This window comes from Macrobrachium rosenbergii, chromosome 56 (genome assembly GCF_040412425.1).
Source record: "Macrobrachium rosenbergii isolate ZJJX-2024 chromosome 56, ASM4041242v1, whole genome shotgun sequence".
NCBI lineage: Eukaryota > Metazoa > Arthropoda > Malacostraca > Decapoda > Palaemonidae > Macrobrachium > Macrobrachium rosenbergii.
This window is the reverse complement of record NC_089796.1, coordinates 24,934,091-24,957,215: the sequence shown is the minus strand read 5'-3', so window position 1 is coordinate 24,957,215 and position 23,125 is coordinate 24,934,091. Positions and strand designations below refer to the sequence as shown.

Below are 23,125 nucleotides of genomic sequence, written 5' to 3'. Positions count from 1 at the left end.
CCGTAGCCAGCCTCGAGAGTAAAGTTGACCGTAAGTTTGATCTTGTTGTCAATACTGTATCAGAATTAGGCGGGTTGCTCAAGTTCCTGATGGACGAATTTCACAGTTTTAAACAAGTGTCAGTGCCAGTGGAGGAGGTGGCTGTTCGTCCCACTGATTCTCCTAGATGAAGGTCACTGTCACACTCCCCTGAACCTGGAAATAGACATACCAGAGGTCCAAGGGAGGTCAGTGGGGTTTGCCCATGGGCAGTCGCCCCATCATCTGATTCTGTGGTGCGTAATTCAGAAAGCTGTTGGAAAGGCGTCACTGTGAGTGCCCACCAGTTGTCATCAGATTCTGATCTCTCCAGTCTGGGGAAGAGACGTATGTGGCGTTTTCCAGGCAAGTCTTGTCCTTTAAAGAGACTGCATGATAGAGAGCTGTCTCCCATTTCTCCCATGCGCTCTAGAGACCCTGCTCTTAGTCCACAGTGAGTGATGCAGCCCGACTCGTTATTCTCCCAATAGCTCCCATGCTGAGCGTCAGTTGTTGGTTCCAAAGCACTCTTCCAGCAAACTCTCTTCTTCTGGGTGTTTACAGGAGCGTTCAGTGTATTCGCCAGAGCGCCATCCTGTCTCCAAACGTCAGTCTAAGACTCCCAAGCGCCCGTCTCATTTTACAGAGCGCCCGTCTCGTAAGCACTTGGCGTCATCCAGGCGTCCGGCACCAACGGAGCGTGTGACCCCAACCAAGTGCCCATATTCTCCTGCTTCACATGCTTTAGTGTCAGAGAGCTTGTCTTTTTCACACATTAAGAAACAGTTGGATGATGTGCTTGGCTTGCTGCACAAGGTGCCAGCCTCACTTAAGCCTTCTCGTGAGGCTTCATTGTCTCCAGTGTCTTCTGAAGAGGAAGAGGTTGTCCAGGAGCCCACTCCTACTGCATATGTTTCATTGATGAAGTGCTTTTTAGTGTCTTTCCCCTCGCATTTCCAACCAGCTGCCCCGGTTTCGCCCACCTTTACCTTTCTGATAAGGAATCAGTCAGACTCTAGCTTTTGCCTACTGAAGATGGTTTTCTCTTCCACCAGCTAGGAAGGTTCTCAAGGAAGTAGAGGATTGGATGTCTATTAAGAGGGAGCAAGGGAAGGCTGCTTTTGCTTTTCCTCCAGCAAGATTGACAGCTAAGAGATATCTCTCCTATTCTACAGGAGAAGCTCCTTCCTTGGGAGGCGCTGCCTCTTCCCAAGATGACTTCTCAGGATTAATCAACTCAGCGAGACGCTCAGCTTTTTCTTCAGCTAAGGTTTTCTTTGCCTCGTCAGAATTCGACCACTTAGTGAAACACCTATTTAAAGTTCTCGAGGTGTTCAGTTTTCTGGACTGGACGATAGGAGCGCTAGCTAGAAAGATTGAAGAACACAATGTACTAGCGATGGACTTGTCGTCTGACTGGCTAGGTGTCTTATCCTGTGCGGATAAGGCAGTAGGGGATGGCGCCTCTGAACTGGCAACTCTTTTTGCTCTTGGAGTCCTTGAGAAGAGGGAACTGTGGTGTTCCTTCACTACAAAAGGAGTTACAACTGTACAGAAGTCTGCTCTTCTGTACTCCCGTTTGGACAGACATTTCATGTTCCCGCAGTCGGCGCTTAAGGAGGTTGCCACTGACTCGCAGAAGAAATTCACGCAAGATCATCTAGCCCAGTCAGCGAAGCACCCCAAGGAGCCGTCTGCTTCGGTTCCATCCAAGTTGGTATCTCCTCTACAGCAGCAGCACCTTCAAGGAGGCAGACAAGGCTTCTCTAAACCCTGTTCCAGGGTGCGATTTTCAGCAAGGTCCGTCAAGAGGACTTCCAGCAAACCCTCTTCCAGAAAGTGACTTCCCCATCCTTTGTGCACCTGTAGGGGCCAGACACTCTCTCTTTTGGAAGAGGTGTAGTGCCAAAGGCGCGGAACCTTGGACGATCAAGGTTTTAAAAGAGGGTTACTCGATTCCCATCAAAGAGCACTCTCCTCTCGTAACTTCTCTGATCACATTGACGGCATACTCGGAGGGCTCCGAGAGGTTTATAGCTCTCAGGGAGGAAGTGTCAGCTCTTCTAAGGAAGAAAGCCATAGAATTAGTAGAGGATCGTTCTTCAAGAGGTTTTTACAACCGACTATTTGTTATCCCCAAGTCATAGGTGGGGTGGAGACCTGTCCTCGACATCAGCGTGTTGAACTTCTACATTAAAAAAACAAAGTTCAAGATGGAGACAAATAAGTCAGTATTATTCTCCATCCAGCAGGGCGACTGGATGATAACGCTAGTTATGCAAGACACATATTACATATTTCCATATTCTAGTCCATCTGGAGTCCAGGAAATACCTGAGATTTGTCTTCGGGGGCAGAATCTTCCAGTTTTGAGCACTTTGCTTCAGTCTTTTAACTGCACCTCAGGTATTCATGTGAGTCCTATCCCCTCTGGCAAAAATGGCTTCACCTGATAGGTATAAACATTTGTGTATACCTGGACGACTGGCTCCTCCGCTCCCCGTCACAGGAACAATGCACGAAGGATCTACAAGTAACCCTCTCCTTGCCAAAGAACTTGAACTTTTGATAAATCAGGAGAAATCTCAGCTAGTTCCTACTCAGGAGATGCTCTGTTTAGGGTTGAAGACCATTTCTCTGAGTTTTCTTGTTTTTCCCTCCCCCAAGAAGATAGAGTCCTGCCTGAGATTGTTGCAAGGTCTCCTTTCTCTTCCAGTTTGCTCTGCAAATTAGTGGATGAGTCTGCTGGAAACCCTCTCATCCATCGAACAGTTTGTGCGACTAGGGAGACTTCACATGAGGCCCCTCCAGTTTTTCTTAAGGGCAAGCTGGAACAGAAGGAAGCAACCAGATACAGTGACGTTTCCGATTACAGCAGAGATAAAGGTGGACCTCCAGTGGTGTAGATCCAGAGGCACAGAGGGAAAGTCTCTTCACAGTCTGAGCCCCAACCTATCCTTTTATATAGATGCCTCAGACCTAGGTTGGGGAACACTTTTGGGCACCCTAGAAGCCTCTGGCATATGGTCCTCGGAGCAAAGGAAGTTGCACATCAACGTCAAGGAGTTGTCAGCCATCCACTTAGGCTTGAAGCGCTTTGTGGAAGTAGTCACAGACAGAACCGTGGTGAATCATTCGGACAACACCATCGTTCTCTCATACATCAGGAAGCAGGGCAGAATTCACTCGTTCTCCCTGTGCGAGGCGGTAAGAGAACTGCTCATTTGGGCAGACCAGAAACAGGTCAGGATTATCACGAGATTCATCCATGGGAGGATGAATGTCCGGGCAGACAAACTAAGTCAACGAGGATAAGTCTTCTCAACAGAGTGGACTCTGAATTCAACAGTCTGCGACAATCTTTGGAAGTTGTTGGGCAGACCGACAGTGGATCTGTTTGCCACTTCGAGGAATTACCGTCTTCTTCTATTTTACTCACCAGTTCCAGACCCACATGCTTTTCCCCCTTTCAGCATGGTGAGAGCAGTGATCAAGTTCCAGGCTCACAACAAAGCATCAGTGACACTGAAAGCTCCCTTCTGGCCACTCAAGGAATGGTTCCCAGACCCTCTAAAATTCCTTGTGGACTTTCCGAGATTACTTCCACAAAGTCCACAGCCTCTCAAACAGCCCCACCTCTGGAAATTTCATCAAGGCCTATCTGCTGTAGCTCTGATAGGATTCAGACTATCCGGAGACTCATCAGAGCGAAGGGGTTTTCAAAACAAGCTGACGGAAGCTGTTATCAGATGTAGACGGCAGTCTACCAGCAGAGTCTACCAGGCCAAGTGGTCCATCTTCCACAAGTGGTGCAGCGACAATAATGTCTTGTTGCAAAGACCACTGTAGCTTAAATAGCGGATTTCCTTCTTTTCTTAAGGAACAATAAGAAGCTCTCCTCATCGACTGTTAGAGGCTACAGATCGATGTTGGGATTGGTTTTTAAGAATAGGGCAGTAGACTTAGGTTCTAATCAAGACCTTAGTGACCTGATTAAGTCTTTCGAGACTACTAAGCAACTGCAGGACGTCTATGTTTCATGGAACTTAGATGTGGTGCTGAAATGGTTAACGGTCCCTGCTCATGAACTTCTCTGTTCCATTTCTCTTAAGAATTTAACAAAGAAAACTCTTTTCTTAGTATCCTTGGCCACTGCGAAACGAGTGAGCGTGCTGCAGGCAATTGACAAATGTATTGGTTTTTCGCAAGGGGATGCTGTCTGCTCTTTTTTGCTTGGCTTCCTAGCTAAGAACGAGTCTCCATCTAATCCCTGGCCACGCTCGCATTAGGAATCTTACGGACATTCTAGGACCAGAAGAGGAGGAGAGAGTTCTGTGTCCAGTAAGAGCTTTGAGATATTATTTGGACAGGGCAAAGAAGATCAGAGGACGTGAGAAACCCGGCTAAACCTTGTCAAAGAATGCATTGTCATTCTTTTTTGGAAGCCTTATTTTAGAGGCACACTCTCAAATACAGGAAGGTGATCTGCCTTCTGTTAAGGTGAGGGCGCACAAGATTAGGGCGGTGGCCACGTCCTATTATGCATTTAGACATAGTATGCCACTCTCAGTTATCCTCCAGTCAACATACTGGAAGTTGAACTCCATTTTTGCCTCGCACTATTTGAAAGAAATAGAGACGACGTTAAGAATTGCAGTACCTTAGGTCCGTTATCGGTGGCTGGGTCGGTATTGGGGGAAGAAGCATTGGAAGCACCCCTTCTTATCCGCAACTTCTTCGCTTGAAATTTGGGTGTTGAGTTTTTTTGGGGGAAGCCTGGGGGTACATGTACCTGGAGCGCCCACCAGTCTATGGAAGTGGTATAATGGTTTTTAATTTTTATGGTTGTTGTTGTAGGTAACGATTTTATTTGGTCTTTCTTTTTATATGGTACTGTACCCAGGGCAAGGGCAAATTTTTCATTTGTCGCTTTTGAGTATTCGGAAAACTCCTTTACTCAAAAGCTCTCCTTTAAAGTAGGGACTTTTCTTGGCTATTCTGCTAAGTCACTACAGGTCAAGATGAGCCCCAACCAAAAGGCAGTAATCTCCTGCTGTGGCTCTCTTACCAGGTAAGGTCACAAGCATGTTTTCTGATGTTAACAGATTTCATGTTTCAGACTTGTTTTTCAAACAGAATATGTCCATTTATCCCACCACCTTTCATACACTGTGTAGGGGTTTTTTCAGTACACTATTGGAGATGAGATGTCGGAGAACAAATTTGGAGATGTCAGAGAACAAATTTGGAGGTTAACATGAAAACTCACATATTACTTATTCCTACTTTAATAACCTTAATATTACATTTACCACAGTTTATCAGTTATCATCTTTCAGTACCTAACCTAACTTGTTTCCTACTTACAACTACTGTGTATCAAAACAATCTTCCTATTATGGTTCCATATCTTTCTCATCGCTTCATCTCAGAATAATCCAAAGACAATCATGAAAGTCATCATGTAATTTGGGGATCACCACAGAGTTTATTTTAGCTATGACATCCAAGCTGAGGGCAGAAATTACTTTAGAATCTCTTAATGCAGTCTTTTCTACACAAAAGCACTTCACTCTTCTCTGATCTCCATCCCAATTGGGAGAGACACTTTCTTAAGTAATTGCTATGTACATCTTGGAATGGAACATGAAAATGGATTCCATCTCACCAGCTGTTCGACTGATTTGTCAGTTACCATTACAGACTTTTATTTCCACCGTAGTTCCCATCGGTAGATATCTATTCCTGATGTTGCTTCTGATAGTGGAAGGATCCTAACCAGATGCGACCTACCACAGATCAGGTGAAGGGAGCCACTCACTCTAACCTAACACTCTCATGCAAACTGCAAGTAAAAAAAAGTAAACATGAACAATCAGACAATCATATACAGTACTACAAACACACAGACTAAAAGTCACAGTGGTAAAAACAAAAAATCAGTCACACAAACCCAAACTTCTAAATGCCACCACAACTACTGCAGACTGCAGCTGGTGTACAACCTTTGGCGTTAACATTTTAAATAGACAGTATCAAAATTAATCAATCCTTCTAACCTAGCCATACATTCTTAAATTGTTTAGTTGTATGATCATATGCCATGCTGGATATAAATGTTTTGATAGTGTGTGTCCTGCTTTACACACATTGCTAGGACTGCCACTTGTAAGCGTTGCCTATGCACAATGTTATGTAAATTTTAAATTTTTTTTTTAATTTTCATAATTCTTTTTGCCACTCTCGTAAATTCGTAAATGCAGATTGTCTTAAGTTAAAACTTAGCACCTGTTGTAAGTCGATGCCTGTCTGTACCAGGTTGTACAGGTGGTTACATTAGTCACCCTTGCCCAGCTCACATACGTGACTGGAACCTGACATTTCCTTGTGGGAGATTAACACCAGTCAAGATCTCTGTACAATACCATCCACCTAAGGAGTGACTTTCCATGCAAACGATGAAGGTTTCTATTCCCCTAGGAACAAATTTTTCTAGATTTACTAAATCCTACTAACTGAGTGAGTGGGTTGGACCCCCATCCTCTGCCTCATGTAATACTGGTTAACTACCTTGTTACCAAGCATCAGTGACCAGATAAGTTGTTTGCCAAAAGATATCCAAGTAAAAGACTTCAGGTTTGTATATACAGTATAGGAAAAATGCAGATTTCATTAAAAATTGAGATATTTGTTCAACTGTAATTATGTTATAATTGTGCCTCTGTAGGTTTACCTCATTAATTGTATGTAAGATTTCAGTTTTGAAAGTTTGGTATTTAGTAAAAGACATCATAATGGATACACTGTAGACAGTATATTATTAAGTTAGTAAAGTTCTTTGAAGCAGCTCAATTTTCTGCAATATTATTATAACATGAAATAAGAATAACTTGAGTTTAATTGTAAGTTATTTTTAAAACTTTAAAGAGAGCTGCCAAGGTTCTTGAATATGAAGAGTACATATTCAGGGACTTTGAACATGTTTTGCATTGACAGAAACCTTATTCTTATCCTGTAATTATGTTTTGTATTGACAGAAACCTTAATAATACGGGAATTAAAACACCAAGACAAAGAAAGTTGTCTGCCTCAGAAATATTATCCGAAACCTTAACCTCCCTGGCATCATCACTGAGGGATTCTATCACTGGTAAGCAAGGTGAGAAAATTAATTTTTTTTATGGATTTTTCATTTGCTATCCTCATAGCCTGTAGCTTAAAGGCAATACTAAGGTCATGATTGAAATGCAGTACGACAATGCAAGATTTAACTGTCTTTGTGTGGCACTAAATGGAAGTCTCTCTCTCTCTCTCTCTCTCTCTCTCTCTCTCTCAAGCCAGACCAAGATGATTTAGTATGGACATTGCTAAAGCAACCAAGAAATTGCAGAATAAACACCATATGTCAGTGTTATGACTATCACAACAGAAGAAAATGGCTCACAAAAGAGAAGCGGGTAGACAGAGTTAGAACTCAAAAATAAAATTGAATATGCAGCCAAAGAAATTCTCAGCCCGCTCTTTGCATGTGGAAAGTAGAAAACCAGTGAATTTTAGGGCCCTTTGAAGATGGCAATTTTGATAGTAACGATGGAGGTATGGCTGAACCTATTATACCATTAGTGCCCCAGTAATATGCTAATTAGTAATCCATTAGGGAGTATATAAATAACAGATAAGAATATTTAAATGAAAGCAAGTCTTTTGATCCAAAACTAGTTTCTAGGTCCACTCAGGTTACCTTTCACTGGTACCTTGGTTATGACATCCAGTTTCCAGTCATCAGGCTATGAATAATGACGAACAGTTGCCTAAGCAAAGGGTCAGCAGGCTTTGAAACCCAAAGGGTTTATATTAAATAGATGCCATTTTCTTAACCACTCTGTGTACCCAGTATAAATCTTGTTATGCATATTGCATTAAAAAATCAATGATAAATTGAAATCATAAAAGGTACCCTGTAAATAATCAATTTATAAATATTTTTATTAATACTTTGGGCTGCACTCAACCTTGTCATCAACTTATGTGTGACTGAGGATATGTTTCATAAATGAAAATATCTTTTCTCATTTTTGTACTTGAATCCTGTTTGGTCAAGGCTTACCGGCAAGGAGCAGATTGATAAAAAATTTGTTCATTTTTATTCAGATATGGTATCAAACTTGGGAAGACTCATTAACATTCTAACAGACTAATGTGTATTAATTGATTACCAATTTTGAAAGAGACTCTCTCTCTCTCTCTCTCTCTCTCTCTCTCTCTTATAATTTTTTTTTATTTGTTTCAACACAACCCCATTAATCATATATATAATACTCATGTCCCTAATATTTCTGGGTTCCCAAGTTTTTCCTTGTCAAGACAGAATAGTCTCACCATGCATGCACCATCTGGATCCTTATGTGTCCCAACCAGTTACCTCACCTGTTATGAAGGTGGAGTGCTTTTAACAGCCTAGTTAACATTCTGAAGTTGTTTACTTTGCTTTGGATAATTTTTCCAGTGCATATTTTTTCTTTTTAAAAATAATTTTTTTTATAATACTGAACTATAGACTACAAGAGGATTTTCAGTGTTTACTGCTTCTGGTTGTGCTTCTTTCAGAGAAGAATGATATGCTTATGCTTTCTAATTTAACCTAAGACTTTCAGGGAATATCCTTTGTGCACATGTAACAAATTGTTTCTTTTGGTTAATTGTTTTATTCTTTTCATGCTGTACTCTATATTAGTATTTACATTTATTGAAGTTTTGTGTTTGATCCTCTTAGTCTTTGTGAATTACACTAATTTGTTTTTATTACATTTTCAATGATCTTATCTCCCTTCTACTCGAGTTTACCTTTGGGAAAAATGTTCTGTAAGCATGCATTATGAACTGTACAGAAGTTTTGTTTTTTGACATATTCACTGTGAATTCTTTTTCTGTAATAACAGTGGCCTGTATTGCCATGTTAGTACCTGTATTGCAACATGGCAGAGAAACGGTTCAGAACCAAGGATAGTATCAGTCCTTTGGGATGGTTATTGAATTCTGTTCAAGGACCATTGTTTCCCCCCCCCCATCTCAGACACTAATAATTTTACACCCATATTCTCCAGATTTGCCAAAATCTCTCAACCTGTCAGCAAAGGTGAAGGTGATGAGGAAAACTGGTACTGTTGACATCGTAGAACACCAGTCTGCAGGGTTTTACAGTCATCTTTTCCTGGTGCAGAAGGTGACTGGTGGTTGGAGACTTATGCTCAACCTCTTCCCATTGAACAAGTTTGTCCTGTAGACTTGTTTTAAAACGGAAACAGCACACTTGGTGCTGGACTGCTAGAGAGGGCAATTTCATGCTTTTGATAAACCTGAAAGATGTGTACTTTGAAGTACCCAATTGTCAAGACTCTTGAAAGAACCTGTGCTTTGTCTGCAACAGGACTATTTATCGATTCAAAGTTCTATGTTTCAGACTGGTGATAGCACCACAGATGTTTCCTTGTGGTTTCAGCTTGAGCTCACTCACAGGGTATATGACTGGCTAACATTGGTGTCTTCCAAGGTGTGCTGGCTCTCAGACAGAGATCGCCTCTTCCCCTTTTTCACGTGTTGAGCCTGTTCAGTTAGGGGAAGTCAAATCTTATGCCCAAGCAATAAAGTACCAAGGCATCCTCATAGACAGGGCAGCAGTGAGAGCCTTCCCATCAGACTGTCAAGAAGGTATCAGCACAGTTCTTTACCCAGCAGGAACAACCAGATCAGCTTTGGCAGGTTTTCCTCAGCCATCTGTCATCCTTGGAAAAGTAATTCCATACAGATGAACCGCTTGCCCTGGCTTCAGTGGCAGCTGAAGCAACACTGTTCAGTTTCTCGCAACCCTCCCTCTCAGCTTATTCCTTTGGGTTGAGAGATTAGGGGGGGATCTAGTATTGTGGATAGATGACAGAAACCTCTTAGTGGGAGTTTTGTTGAATTCCCCCTCCTGAAATGCATCTGTACATACATGCGTCAAAGAAAGGCTTGGCCGCACACTTGACAGGCATGTTCATTTCAGGATAAGGACACAGGGCACACCTCATCTGCAAATCAACATTCTGGAGATGCAAGTAGCATAGCTATTGCTACAGGCATTCCAAGAGCAGTTGATGGGTCATTTGTTAGTGCTAATGAGTGGCAGTTACCATAATGTTGTATGTCAACAAGCAAGGAGGGACTGTGTCTCTTCAAATTTGCAAGTTGGCAATGCAGTTGCACAAGTGAACAGCTTATCATGCTGTTTGCCTATCAGCCAGATACATTCTGGGCAGGAAGAATGTTCTAACAGACTAGCTCAGTCATCAAAGTCAGGTCATGGGGGCAGAATGGTATCCGCATCCTTGCATAATTGAAAGGCTGTTCAAGCTCTGGGATCACCGATGCTTGACTTGTTCACCACCAGTCTGAACAGGTGACTCCCAGTGTTCTGTTCTCCAGTTCCAGATGACTGGGCGGTGATGGAAGATGCATTCCAACACCCCCCTTGGGACAGTCTAGGTGCCTATGCCTTTCTGCTATTCAGCCTGATTTGCAGGGTGATCAAGTGTGTTGATTACCCCCTGGTCTTAGGATGAACCTGGTGGTTCCTCATTGGCCTCAAATTGAGTGGTACACAAATCTGCTGACTCTCATAGTCAGGGCACTGAGAGCAATTCCCCCATGGCCCACACTTTGTGATCTGCACATTCAGCAGAGGTACCACCAGGCAGTGCACTCCTCTCAACTTCACGGGTGGAGGTTGTAGGGTCTCACACAGACCCATACACAGTCCTGTAGGATCCCACTTTGACCCACACATTGTCCATCTTACCTGGCCAGCTGATCTCCTCACATTGAACATCTCCCGCATATGTGCCAAGCACACACATACAAGAAACACAGCAGATGTCACGCATCCTTCGTACATATATTATCATTCATGTTAACGTTTTGTTAAATGTATCATTCTTAGTACAAGCATTACAATGTCAGCATTCCAGCTATGTGTATCATAACTTCATTTGTGTTTGTATATTGATCCATCCTCTAACAAACGCAGTTGATTGTACTCTGACCTCTGTTTTGTTCGCCTCGTGTCAGGCACTACATTTCCACTCGCAAGAGCTATTGAATAAATTTGTAAGTTTTGAGTGCTGCCTCTTACTCGCACACGCCTCCGCACAAGGTTGTCCAGCATATCCTGCAATAGAGAGGCTTTTCTCACAGGGCCCTGAGGGAAATATTTGACTGCCACCATTTTTCCTCCACAAATTTGTACCAGGGAAAGTGGGCCATCTTCTGCAATTGGTGTCATAAAAAGGGTGCCTTGCCAGTTGAAGCGTCTGTTCAGCAGATTGCAACCTCCTTTTTCACCTACAATGATGCAAACTCCTCTCAGTCTCTAAGGTAAAAGGCTATAGCTCAGCCTTATCCCAGGTGTATAGATTGGAGGTTCTAGATCTTTCCACTTCGGTGGAGTTATCCTCACTCATAGGGATTTTTGAGCAGTCTTGTCCCCTTGGGAACTTCATCATCCTAAGTAGTATGTCTCTCTCATCCTATGTAGTGTAACCCTGGCTCCTTGTGAACCCCTGGGACAAGCTTCAGATAGAGATCTGTCTCTCAATACTGTGTTTCTGTTAGTCTTGGCCTTTGCAAAGTAGATGGGAGAGTTACATTACCTTTACTATCTAGTTCGGAGCAAGGAAGGTTATGGATCCCTTTCCTCCTTCATTCCAGAGTGTGTTGTGAAAACTCAGAACGCATCAGTTCCGGAGACTTCATTGGTGGTAACTTAGATGAGATACTCTTATGCCTTTTTCAGGCTATCAGATACTACTTGAAAAGGACCAGCTCTCTACTCCTAGAGTGTTGGTGTCTTTGCATTAGTACAGACCAGCATTAGATGTAGTTTTCAGGAACACCCTTTCTTTCTGGCTTCTTGAGTTAATCAGACAAGTTTTTTACCCCTGTGAGGAGGACATCCTTCTCCCTACTTGTGCGAGAGCCCATGAAGTCAAGTGTTGGTTTGTTCCTAGCCTTTCAAAAGAACTTTTTGGTTCAAGAGGTAATGAGTACTAAGCATAGTTAAAGTTCTGGGGGTGTGGTTATTTAATAACTGGACTTTTTCTGCCCTTCTCTTTCCTTTTTGGATCAGCATGTAGGGCACAGTATCAGATAGAATTGGACCCGATACTGGTAACCACACTTTGAGCACCCAGTCTTAGCATAACCTTTAAGATATGTCTCCCTCCACTCTCCCTTTTAACGAGGGGAGATGATATGTGGGTAGAGCTACATTCTGACCCCCTACCCTGTGACTTGAATTTTTTTTACCAGAATTTCATGGGTCTGATTTATTTCCTTGAGTGAGTTTTCTCTTTCGGTCAGTCTCACTCATGCCCAAGGCCCTTTTACTCTATCATCCTAAATGCCAGAATGAGGTAACAGGAGTCGTCACATTCCGTATTCGCATACATGACCAGGAGCATGACAATTCCAGGTAGGATTCAACTGCAGTCAGTTGTCAGGGAAGACCTTTTACCTATGGAGTAAGCCCACCTCAGCAGCACCACTTTGTGTGGCTAGAGGAAAAGTGGTAGGTGGCAGTGGTTGTGTGATTGGTATCCCTCACTCACCCCCTTAACCTTCAGTTAATAACTTGTTACCAAGTTCTATGAATGTTCCAGCTTGCCCCGAGACTATATAGGTACACAATCCTTTATTTGAAATTCGAGGGGCTAGCTATGTTCCAGTCTGGATTTTTCTGAATTTTGGAACTGAAGCTTGTTTCCCCAGTGGGGCTTTGGTTGAGTTTCATTTTCAGTAGATTATACTAGGCCGGTGCCTGTCTCAGTTTCATTAGATAACTTTGATAATGCATATTACTGTACATCTAAGATAACAAATGTATGGTGGGCAAAATGCAAATCTTCATACATTCAACCAGGCTTACCAAACTTATGGCTTGTCTGATAATTCATTTCTGTACTATTTTTTATTATAATAAACAGTTACTAATTCATGCAAACACTGACATAAACAACAACAAGTACTTTCGTAAACAACCAGATTGAGAAACTGCTGTTGGCAGATGATAATTACCTTAACTATTGTACAGTTATTAAGAGTGTGAAGAGTTGTGTTAGTTATGGACTCCTTGAAAACTTGATGTTCTAATGGTGATTTACATAAATAAAAATAAAGTAAATTTTTTTATCATCCTTCATGTAATGGAGAAGGTGTTAAGAAAATATACTACAAGATTTAAGCTATTGGTTGTAGCTGCGGTGCAGGCTACAAAACATTTTGCAGTAGGCAAAAGCACATCTAAAACTAGCAAAATCACACCTTTGCTTAATTTGAAATTTACTGCATATATAAATAAGGATAAGCTGCAATTTTAAACCCTGCTTTGATATTGTACAAAAAAAGTTCCTCTGAATTTTTTTTTTGGTTTAACAGTTATTGGCAATGTTGATGTTAGTAAAACTTAATCAGCTACTGATTTTGAGAATGTACAGATTACCAGAAGGTAAATTGTACATGACCGCAACTTTCATATGTAATAAAACAATACTTTGATAATGCAAGCATTATTATTGGGTACAGAAAGTAACGCCGTATTGAAAATATCCTTATTTTAAATACCAATGCTACTTTTGCAAATGGATACTGTTAACCCTTAAACGCCTACTGGACGTATCATACGTCGACTAAAATTGTCTGTTGGGTGCCAAGTGGAAGTACCGTATGTCGACTACAAAAAATTTCAGCCTTCGGTCAACTTTGACTTGACCAAAATGGTCGAAAAACGCAATTGTAAGCTAAAACTCTTACATTCTAGTAATATTCAATCATGTACCTTCAGTTTGCAACAAATTGGAAGTCTCTAGCACAATATTTCGATTTATGGTGAATTTTTGAAAAAACTTTTTTCTTACGCCTCTTGCGCTGAAACTCAGCCAAAATTTCAGAAATTCTTTCGTCATTTTGTCGTAATTTTTGCACTGTTCTATATTAGCCGTGACATAAAGTTTTATATATAAAAATGTGTGCAATTTCATGTACAATACAACAGAAAATAACTCATGGTTGTAGCTTTTATCAGTTTTGAAATATTTTCATATAAATCACGATAACTGCCAAAATTTCAACCTTCGGTCAACTTTGACTCGACTGAAATGGTAAAAACGCAATTGTAAGCTAAAACTCTTACATTCTAGTAATATTCAATCATTTACCTTCATTTTGCAACCAATTGGAAGTCTCTAGCACAATAATTGATTTATAGTGAATTTTGAAAAAACTTTTTCCTTACGTCCATGCCAGAAATTCTTTCGTCACGTTGTCGTAATGTTTGCACTGTTTTATATTAGTCGTTACATAAAGTTTTATATATGGAAATGTGCGCAATTTCATGTAGAATACAACAGAAAATAACTCATGGTTGTAGCTTTTATCAGTTTTGAAATATTTTCATATAAATCACGATAACTGCCAAAATTTCAACCTTCGGTCAACTTTAACTCGACCGAAATGGTAAAAAAATGCAATTATAAGCTAAAACTCTTACATTCTAGTAATATTCAATCAATTAGCTTCATTTTGCAACAATCGGGAAGTCTCTAGCACAATATTTCGATTTATGGTGAATTTCTGAAAAAAAAAAATTTTTTTCCTTACGTCTGCGGGCGGTAACTCGGCCGAACATCTCAGAAATTCTTTCGTCATGTTGTCGTAATGTTTGCATCGTTTTACATTAGTCGTTACATAAACTTTTATATATGAAAATGTGTGCAATTTCATGTAGAATACAACAGAAGATAGCTCATGGTTGTAGCTTTTATCAGTTTTGAAATATTTTCACATAAATCACGATAACTGCCAAAATTTCAACCTTCTGTCAACTTTAACTCGACCGAAATGGTCAAAAAACGCAATTGTAAGCTAAAACTCTTACATTCTAGTAATATTCAATCGTTTACCTTCATTTTGCAATAAATTGGAAGTCTCTAGCACCATATTTCGATTTATGGTGAATTTTTTAAAAAAACATTTTCCTTACGTCTGCGCAGTAACTCGGCCGAACATCTCAGAAATTCTTTCGTCTCATTGTCGTAATATTTGCACCATTTTATATTAATTGTTACATAAAGTTTTATATATGAAAATGTGTGCAATTTCATGTACAATACAACAGAAAATAACTCATGGTTGTAGCTTTTATCAGTTTTGAAATATTTTCATATAAATCTCGATAAATAGAAAAAATTCGACTTTCGGTCAACTTTAACTCGACCGAAATGGTCGAAAACTGCTATTGTAAGCTAAAAAACTTACAGTCTAGTAATATTCAATCAATTAGCTTCATTTTCCAACAAACAGGAAGTCTCTAGCACAATATTTCGATTTATGGTGAATTTTGAAAAACATTTTTTACGTCCGCGTGTTACGAATTCATGCATCATTTTGTGATAATATTTTCTCTGTGTTGCTTTGATCATTTTACAATTTGTTATATACCAAAATCATCGCAATTTAGTGTACAATACAACTAAAAAAATTAACTTGTTAGGTTTAACCGCTGTGCTTACAGCGCGATTTGTATACAATTATATACGAGTTTTTTTTTTCGCTGTCATATATTCCAATATTTATATATGATAATGATATTTTTTTTCATTTCTGATTGTTGCATACTAAACTTCAGGCAATGAAAAAAAGGAGCCAAAATGAACTCTTAATCTTAAAAACTAAGCGTGCTGTGATTTTTTGAAAAACTTTTTCCGCTTCGGCGCTTAACTCACCAACGCCGCCGCATACGGGAGACGTTTTTGTAAATAGAGGCTCGGCGTTTAAGGGTTAATGAAGCATCCTCACTAGGGCCAACAGTTCACACACACACACACACACACACACACACATTGTATCTTGTGTATGGTGTGACCCTCTCAAATTAGGTAAAAGAGTGCTTGGGAAAGTCACATTTTACACAAATATGTAAACACATGAATTTTCACACTAAATGGGACTATAAATGTCATTACATTACATTATGACCTTATGACTGACACTACCTTTCACAAAAACTGTTGATTTTTAGAATTTTGGGTAAAGAATTTTAAACCTGTATATATAAAGCTTTGGCTTTTTATCCCTAGGAAAAATGCAAGTTGCATAAAAAATTTGTTATCGTTGCTCTCGCATGATGTGTCTCTCTAATAGAATTATGTATTTTCTTTCTTAAGACATGTACAGTACAGGTAGTCCCCGGTTTACGACGGGTCCGGCTTACGACGTTCCGAGTTTACGACGCTTTTCAAATATATTCATCAGAAATTATTTCCTGGTTTACGACGCATGTTCGGGGTTACGACGCGTCGCACGATCTGACGGAAGAAATATGGCTCCAAAACGGCAGAACAGTCATAATTTGGAGGTTTTTTTATGAAAACTCAATGAAAATGCAGTTTACATCGTTTTCAATGCACCCAAAGCATTAAAAGTAAGGTTTTCTTATGATTTTTGATGATTTTCGATGATTTTTCGGTTTACGACGATTTTCGGTTTACGACGCGGCGTAAAAACGGAACCCCCGTCGTAAATCGGGGACTGCCTGTATTTGTCTTTTAGTATGTTGCACTTTACCTTATAACCAGTTTGTATATCTCTGTCTCTCTCAATATGGCACATTTTAAAATCCTTTTAATTATTTTTTAGCTGATGTGACCTTAAGCCAGTTAGAAAGATCGGTTGTGGAAGTTTTAGCGTGGCAGCGTTTAGAGGAACTCTTGTGTCCTCCAGATCCCAGTGCAGCACGTGTAACCACAAAACCACTTCCAGCGCGTGCTCTGTTATGCCCTTTGGTTCCAGATAGTCACCTACAAGACTGGGCTGTCAAACCTCCAACACCTTCATATAGTACTCAACCAGTACCAATGACATATAGAATAATTCATATAGGGAAAGGTTAGTTGTTTTTGAATGCATTACATAACATTTATTGTTTTTTGGATGAATGCAGACTTTGCATATTTATTTGTGTAAACTTATATATATATATATATATATATATATATATATATATATATATATATATATATATATATATATATATATATATATATATATATATATATATATATATATATATATATATATGTGTGTGTGTATGTGTATATATATATATATATATATATATATATATATATATATATATATATATATATATATATATATATATATATATATATATATATATATATATATATATATATATATATATATATATATATATATATATATATATATATATATATATATATATATATATATATATATATATATATATATATATATATATATATATATATATATATATATATATATATTTTTTTTTTAACTGAACAAAGTACAGACCTTGCTGTTTTTAAGAGTCTCAAGTAAAGGTGCAGGTATAATTTTAATTAAACATGAAAATTTCAAATAGTTTCAGCCCATGCAAAGGACTTGTGCTTGTGCTAGGATTCTTAAGTGTGCAGGTTCTAACTTTCAGTATTAGTAAAATAAATTTTTTTTTCTAACATTATTCTTTTAGATTATATTGCATGTGTATTTGTTGAATTTCTTTGTCAGTTTTTAAAATAACTCTTAAGGCTGTGGGATTCATATATATGGACCTCTGCTTTGAGCAAGTACACAGGTTGAAAGAGGTGAGCCACCCGTGTCCCTACACTCTTGTCCAGTGTCTATTTGTAATGCTATAACAATTGCCTGGACTAGAAGTTGACTTGATCAGGGGGATGTTTTTACAAGTAGCCATCCATCATTATTCCACATTGGCGCCATTTGATCTACAGAAGTCATAAATCCACATTTAACCATCCCCCAGATAATAGAATTTCTACTGTGGATGGTGCATAAGATCTGAACATGTACCCACTTTATTACTTCCAAAGTGTACCTTACATACCAGAGCAATGGAAGCATCATACAGTTAAATATATTCTGTGAAAAGGTCCACAGTATGTATTAGACTGTATGACTGATGAGTCAAAATAGTCTTCGTAATACTTCAAGATAGGAAAACTCATCTAATGTTGCATATGTTTTCTCAGCAGATTTATCCTTAGTCTTGACTGCTGTCAGGATTATGTAAAATGAACCCACGCAAAAGCTTATCATTTTCAGGGATTTTAGTTGTATAGAAGCCTTTGAAAAATAGCCTTATTTGTCAGGTATTTCCCATTTTTCTAGTGTTTGGGTTATTTGGTGTCAGTGAACTAAGTAAGCAACAAGTGATAATCTAGTTGGGTAATTCTCTGAAGTTAGCTCCACTTCTGTTGGCCTTTGGTTTTACATTTGTATTTTTTAATAGTTTTTTCTTTAGGTTAAGAGTTTAAGGATTAAGTCTCTTCTTCCTGTACAGCCTCATTGCATTGTTTTGCCTCATTGTTACCAAGTGTGTTTCAGTGTTTCTTGTTAGGTGTGATTGCTGGAGAAGTTGTTTATAATGTTCATATTTTCATATTATGTACCGTGTATCCTTACTTTTCAAGTACAGCTCATTTCTTAAAATTGATTGCATGGTGTTTGTATTTCTTTTGTGTGATTAACTCTGTGTGATCTGCCATCATTTTATGCTGAGGTGTATCTCTGAATCGATTTTCTCCTTTTGCCTATGTTGTACTGTATACTGTAATTGTGTCTGCTGTTACAGTATATGCTAGTGGAGCATTCCGCTGATGTATATTCTGAATTTGCATCTTTTTATTTTTTTTTATTATTATTTTTGATAGCTTGTTTCGTCCTCAAGGAATTACCTTCCATGGGTCTGTCAGAGCTCCATGGTGACCAAACTAATAACAAAGAAGTCTCTATTAGTCGGTCTCGTGGCCAGGTATTGTGTCATGATAAACACTGTAACACCTGATGGAGTATGTAATGGACTAAAAAGATAAGTGGGCTCTTTCCCTTATCTCACAGCAAAGCTGTACCCAGGTTCTTTCCTTCATCAAACCTGCGAGAAGAGGAAGTGATTATTGCGCATGCGCTGTCTGCCATATTGTCGACAACAGACTGGCAAGAGACCAGGAAACCATTTATCTTTCTTTGGTCGTTTTAGAACAGATTCATTCCTTGTAAGTGCTCCAAAATTCAAAAATTATGGAAATGCCAAAAGAAGCAAGTTAAGTCCGTAGTTTTAAGTCCCAGTTAAAGTTCTGAACTTTTGTAATTGGTAGTTAATTTATATGTGAAAGCCAAAAACCCGGCTTTTCTTGCTAACACATGGCCAGCATTAGGTCTTAATCATAGATTGTTAGTTGTGAAAAGTGCAAATTGTTTTAAAAATTTGTCATTTTAATTAGATGTTTTATTTAAAAGAAATGTTCCACAATTTATCATTAATATAGAAAATCTTTTCATATTATATGAAGTCTACAATAATCTAGGCAGTAGCCTAGATCAGATTAAGTGAGAATAACTTAGACTTGATAAATAGTGGATGTTGCCTGTAGTCTATAACCTAGGATTACATATCCTTAAGTGTGAAGTGAATAACCTGGATTAGGTAGTAATCTAATTAGAGTAAGTAAGAACCTTTTAAGAAATACCCCATTTTGAGCCTAAGCAGTATCTTAGACCAAGGACCTTAGGATTAGATAATAGCAATAATCTGGGCAAGATAAAACAGTAGCCTAGCTATAAGGCTACAAATCAGTAAAATTTTTCTTTTTTATGTAGCCTATACACTTAAGCGTGATCTAAATAATCAGGATTAGGCAGTACCTAATACTAAGTTGAGTTATAACCCTTTACAGAACATCCCATTATTGGACTCAGCATTAGCTTAGACCAGGTATCCTAGGGCTAGATGAAATGGTAATCCTGGCTAGATGAATTGGTTGCCTAGCTTTAAGGCTACATATTAAGGTAATTTTGTTTTATGTGAATTAAATAACCTGGAATAGGCAGTAGCCTAGTTTAGAGTAAGTAAGAACCCTTTACAAAATATCATATCATTGGCCTAAGTAGCATCTTAGACCAGGTAGTCTGGGATTAGATAAAAACAATAATCTGGGCTGAACATAGTGGTAGCCTAGCTATAAGCTTACATACTAGTGAGTTTCTGTTTTATATAACCGATATATTTAAGAGTGATCTAAAAAATCTGGATTAGATAATAACCTATAATACTAGTTTAAGGGAGAACACTTTAAGAAGTATCGTATTATTGGCCTAAGTAGTAACTTAGACCAGGTAGCCTGGGATTAGATAAAAACAATAACTTTGGCTAAACAAAATGATAACCTAGCTCTAAGGCTTCATATTACTGAGTTTGTTTTTTATAGCCTATACATTTTAGGGTGACCTAAATAATCTGACTTACACAATACCCTATACAGGCAATCCCCGGTAATCAGTGGGGGTTCCATTCCCGATGGCATAACGATAACTGGAAATCGCCAATAACCAAAGATCGGCGATAATAGTGCTGATAACCGGGGATCAGCACCGCCGATAACTGGGGATCAGCGCCGATAACTGGAGATCAGTGTTGAAAATCCAGTTATCGTCGTCACTAGACAAGTGCTGTAAAACCAGATTGCTGATAACCGAAGTCGCCGATAACCAGGGACTGCCTGTACTAGGATATTTTAAGAAATATCCTATTATTGGCCTAAGCGGTAGTTTAAACTAAATAGCCTGTGATTAGATATTAACAGGAACCTATGCTAAATAAAATGGTAACCTAGTTTTATGGCTCGGTAGCCTCTTGGTAAGGCTACATATTAATGGGGTTCTCATTTAGCTTGTATCCTTAAAGATGACGTAAACCTACACCATTCAGTAGCCTAACTAGATTAAGTAGGAACCCCTTTAGGGAATATCGTATTATTAGCCTAAACAGTAGTTTAGATTAAGTAAAGCAGTGGCCAAATATCAGATAAAAGAGTGATCTCGGTCAGATAAAACAGTAAACTAGATTATAAGAGGGTTCTTTCCTGTATAGTTTACATCCTTAAGTGTAATTTAAATAAGCCCAGACTAGGCTGTGGCCTAGAATAGGGTAAATGAGAACCATTTAAGAAATGAATTCTTAGCCTAAAGGTAAATTGTGCTAGAAGCATTAACCTAAACTATATAAAATAGTAGCCTGGGTTAAATAAACAAATTAGTTTATAGCAGTTAGCCTGAATGGCATGACAATCAAAAATTAAATTTCACATATACCTTGCAAAAGGACTAACAGTGTATAGTATTACAACTATATACTGGTGTGAAAATTAACCTAATTCGTTGTGTGTTTAAGCTACTATATTCAACACACACATAACAATTTAGTAAATAGAATATATTACAACTACACACTTGTAATCAAGTTAGCCTGTAATGTCGAATATACTGTCAATATAAAGATTACATACAATTAGTACTAACTAGTTTCTAATAAAAACTTGTTTTATATCACTACAGGGTCGCCATTATGCAGAACCCTCAGGTTAAGTGTTCCACAGCAAATTGCTCGGTTCGCTTTTTACCAGTGGGTATGGCCCATACCACCTGCCATGAGCTTAGTCCTTGCAAAAAACAAGGAAAATTTGGTTGGTCACCAGATATGTGCCAAATTTGTAGTATGCTCCTGGCAGCAAGTTTCAAGGATGAAACAGCACGTTTTAAGCTGTCTTGATGGGTCCTAGGATTCAGTAAGGGTGAGGAAAGGGGAGATTATATCTTTTCAGCAGAACTCCAGGAGCAGATATTTAACCCATTTTTCAGAACAAGATCTATGTTTGGACCAAAACCCAGTAACATCAGTCCCCAGTACCCTCCCAGGTTAACTCCATGGAGGAACTAGATGAATCTTTACATGGTGATGACATTCTTACTAATGAACATGAAGTGGACATTGCTACTAAAATGGCCCTGCTGAACCCAGAAGGATCAGGTACATAAATTTCAGCTAACCATGGGAGAAACCTTCCAGAAGGAATTCTATCCCCCATGCAGCTATCAAATGCTACACAGGATCTTTCCCCCAAAAGGGATACTAGGATCCACCTAACCCTGACTGAAATGACTACATTCTCAGAAGGGTATAGTACTTCACCCAGGACTTCTGTCCCTTGGTTAACAGGCAGTTACAGTTAAGTTGTTGAAGCTCGGTCAGATTGCGCAAGCTCCCCAAAAGGGATACATAGTTTGCAACATTTGATCAATTTCATAAGGAAATTATGAGTAACATCAAAAACGTCCTTGCCACAGAACGGCAATGTATAAGGGGCATGATACATGTTTCCGAAAAGGAAATTAGGTCAGTCCTGTACACCCCAAAGTGTAAAATACTTCATCCTATAACCAAAAAGTGAGAGTGGATACAAATTCTGCCCAAACAAGGTTTAATGGTAGAATTACGACTGGAAACAACAAAATGACCAGCTCACACCACAAAACTTAAGATTAAAAGATAATAGGGGCTCCATTATTTACCCTTGATGATGCTGATAATCCTTAGCGAGATGCCTCAATGTGCATTTTCTCTCCCGATAGTACGAATCTAATTAACCCTTAAACGCCTATTGGACGTATCATACATCGACTAAAATTGTCTGTTGGGTGCCGAGTGGACGTACCGTACGTCGACTACAAAAAATTTCAACCTTCAGTCAACTTTGACTCGACCGAAATGGTCGAAAAACGCAATTGTAAGCTAAAACTCTTACATTCTAGTAATATTCAATCATGTACCTTCATTTTGCAACAAATTGGAAGTCTCTAGCACAATATTTCGATTTATGGTGAATTTTGAAAAACTTTTTCTTACGCACGGGTGGTAACTCAGCCGAAAATTTCATAAATTCTTTCGTCATTTTGTTGTGATTTTTGCACTGTTCTATATTAGCCGTTACATAAAGTTTTATATATGAAAATGTGCGCAATTTCATGTACAATATAGCAAAATACAACCCATGGTTGTAGCTTTTATCAGTTTGGAAATATTTTCATATAAACCACGATAACTGCCAAATTTCAACTTTCGGTCAACTTTGACTCGACCGAAATGGTAAAAACGCAATTTTAAGCTAAAACTCTTACGATC

At 38.9% G+C, this 23,125-nt stretch overlaps 1 protein-coding gene across 2 annotated transcripts in view; it reads left to right on the top strand.

Annotated features, from left to right (window-relative positions):
* Window positions 1–23,125, top strand: part of LOC136836056 (PHD finger protein 12) — a 156,786-nt gene that overhangs the window by 95,022 nt on the left and 38,639 nt on the right. Inside the window, exons 10-11 of one of the 2 annotated variants that reach the window (XM_067099952.1) lie at window positions 7,056–7,177; window positions 16,744–16,992. In XM_067099952.1, coding sequence (XP_066956053.1) covers window positions 7,056–7,177; window positions 16,744–16,992 — 371 coding nt within the window. The remainder of the gene's footprint in view (window positions 1–7,055; window positions 7,178–16,743; window positions 16,993–23,125) is intronic. The other variant, XM_067099953.1, reaches the window with a different exon arrangement.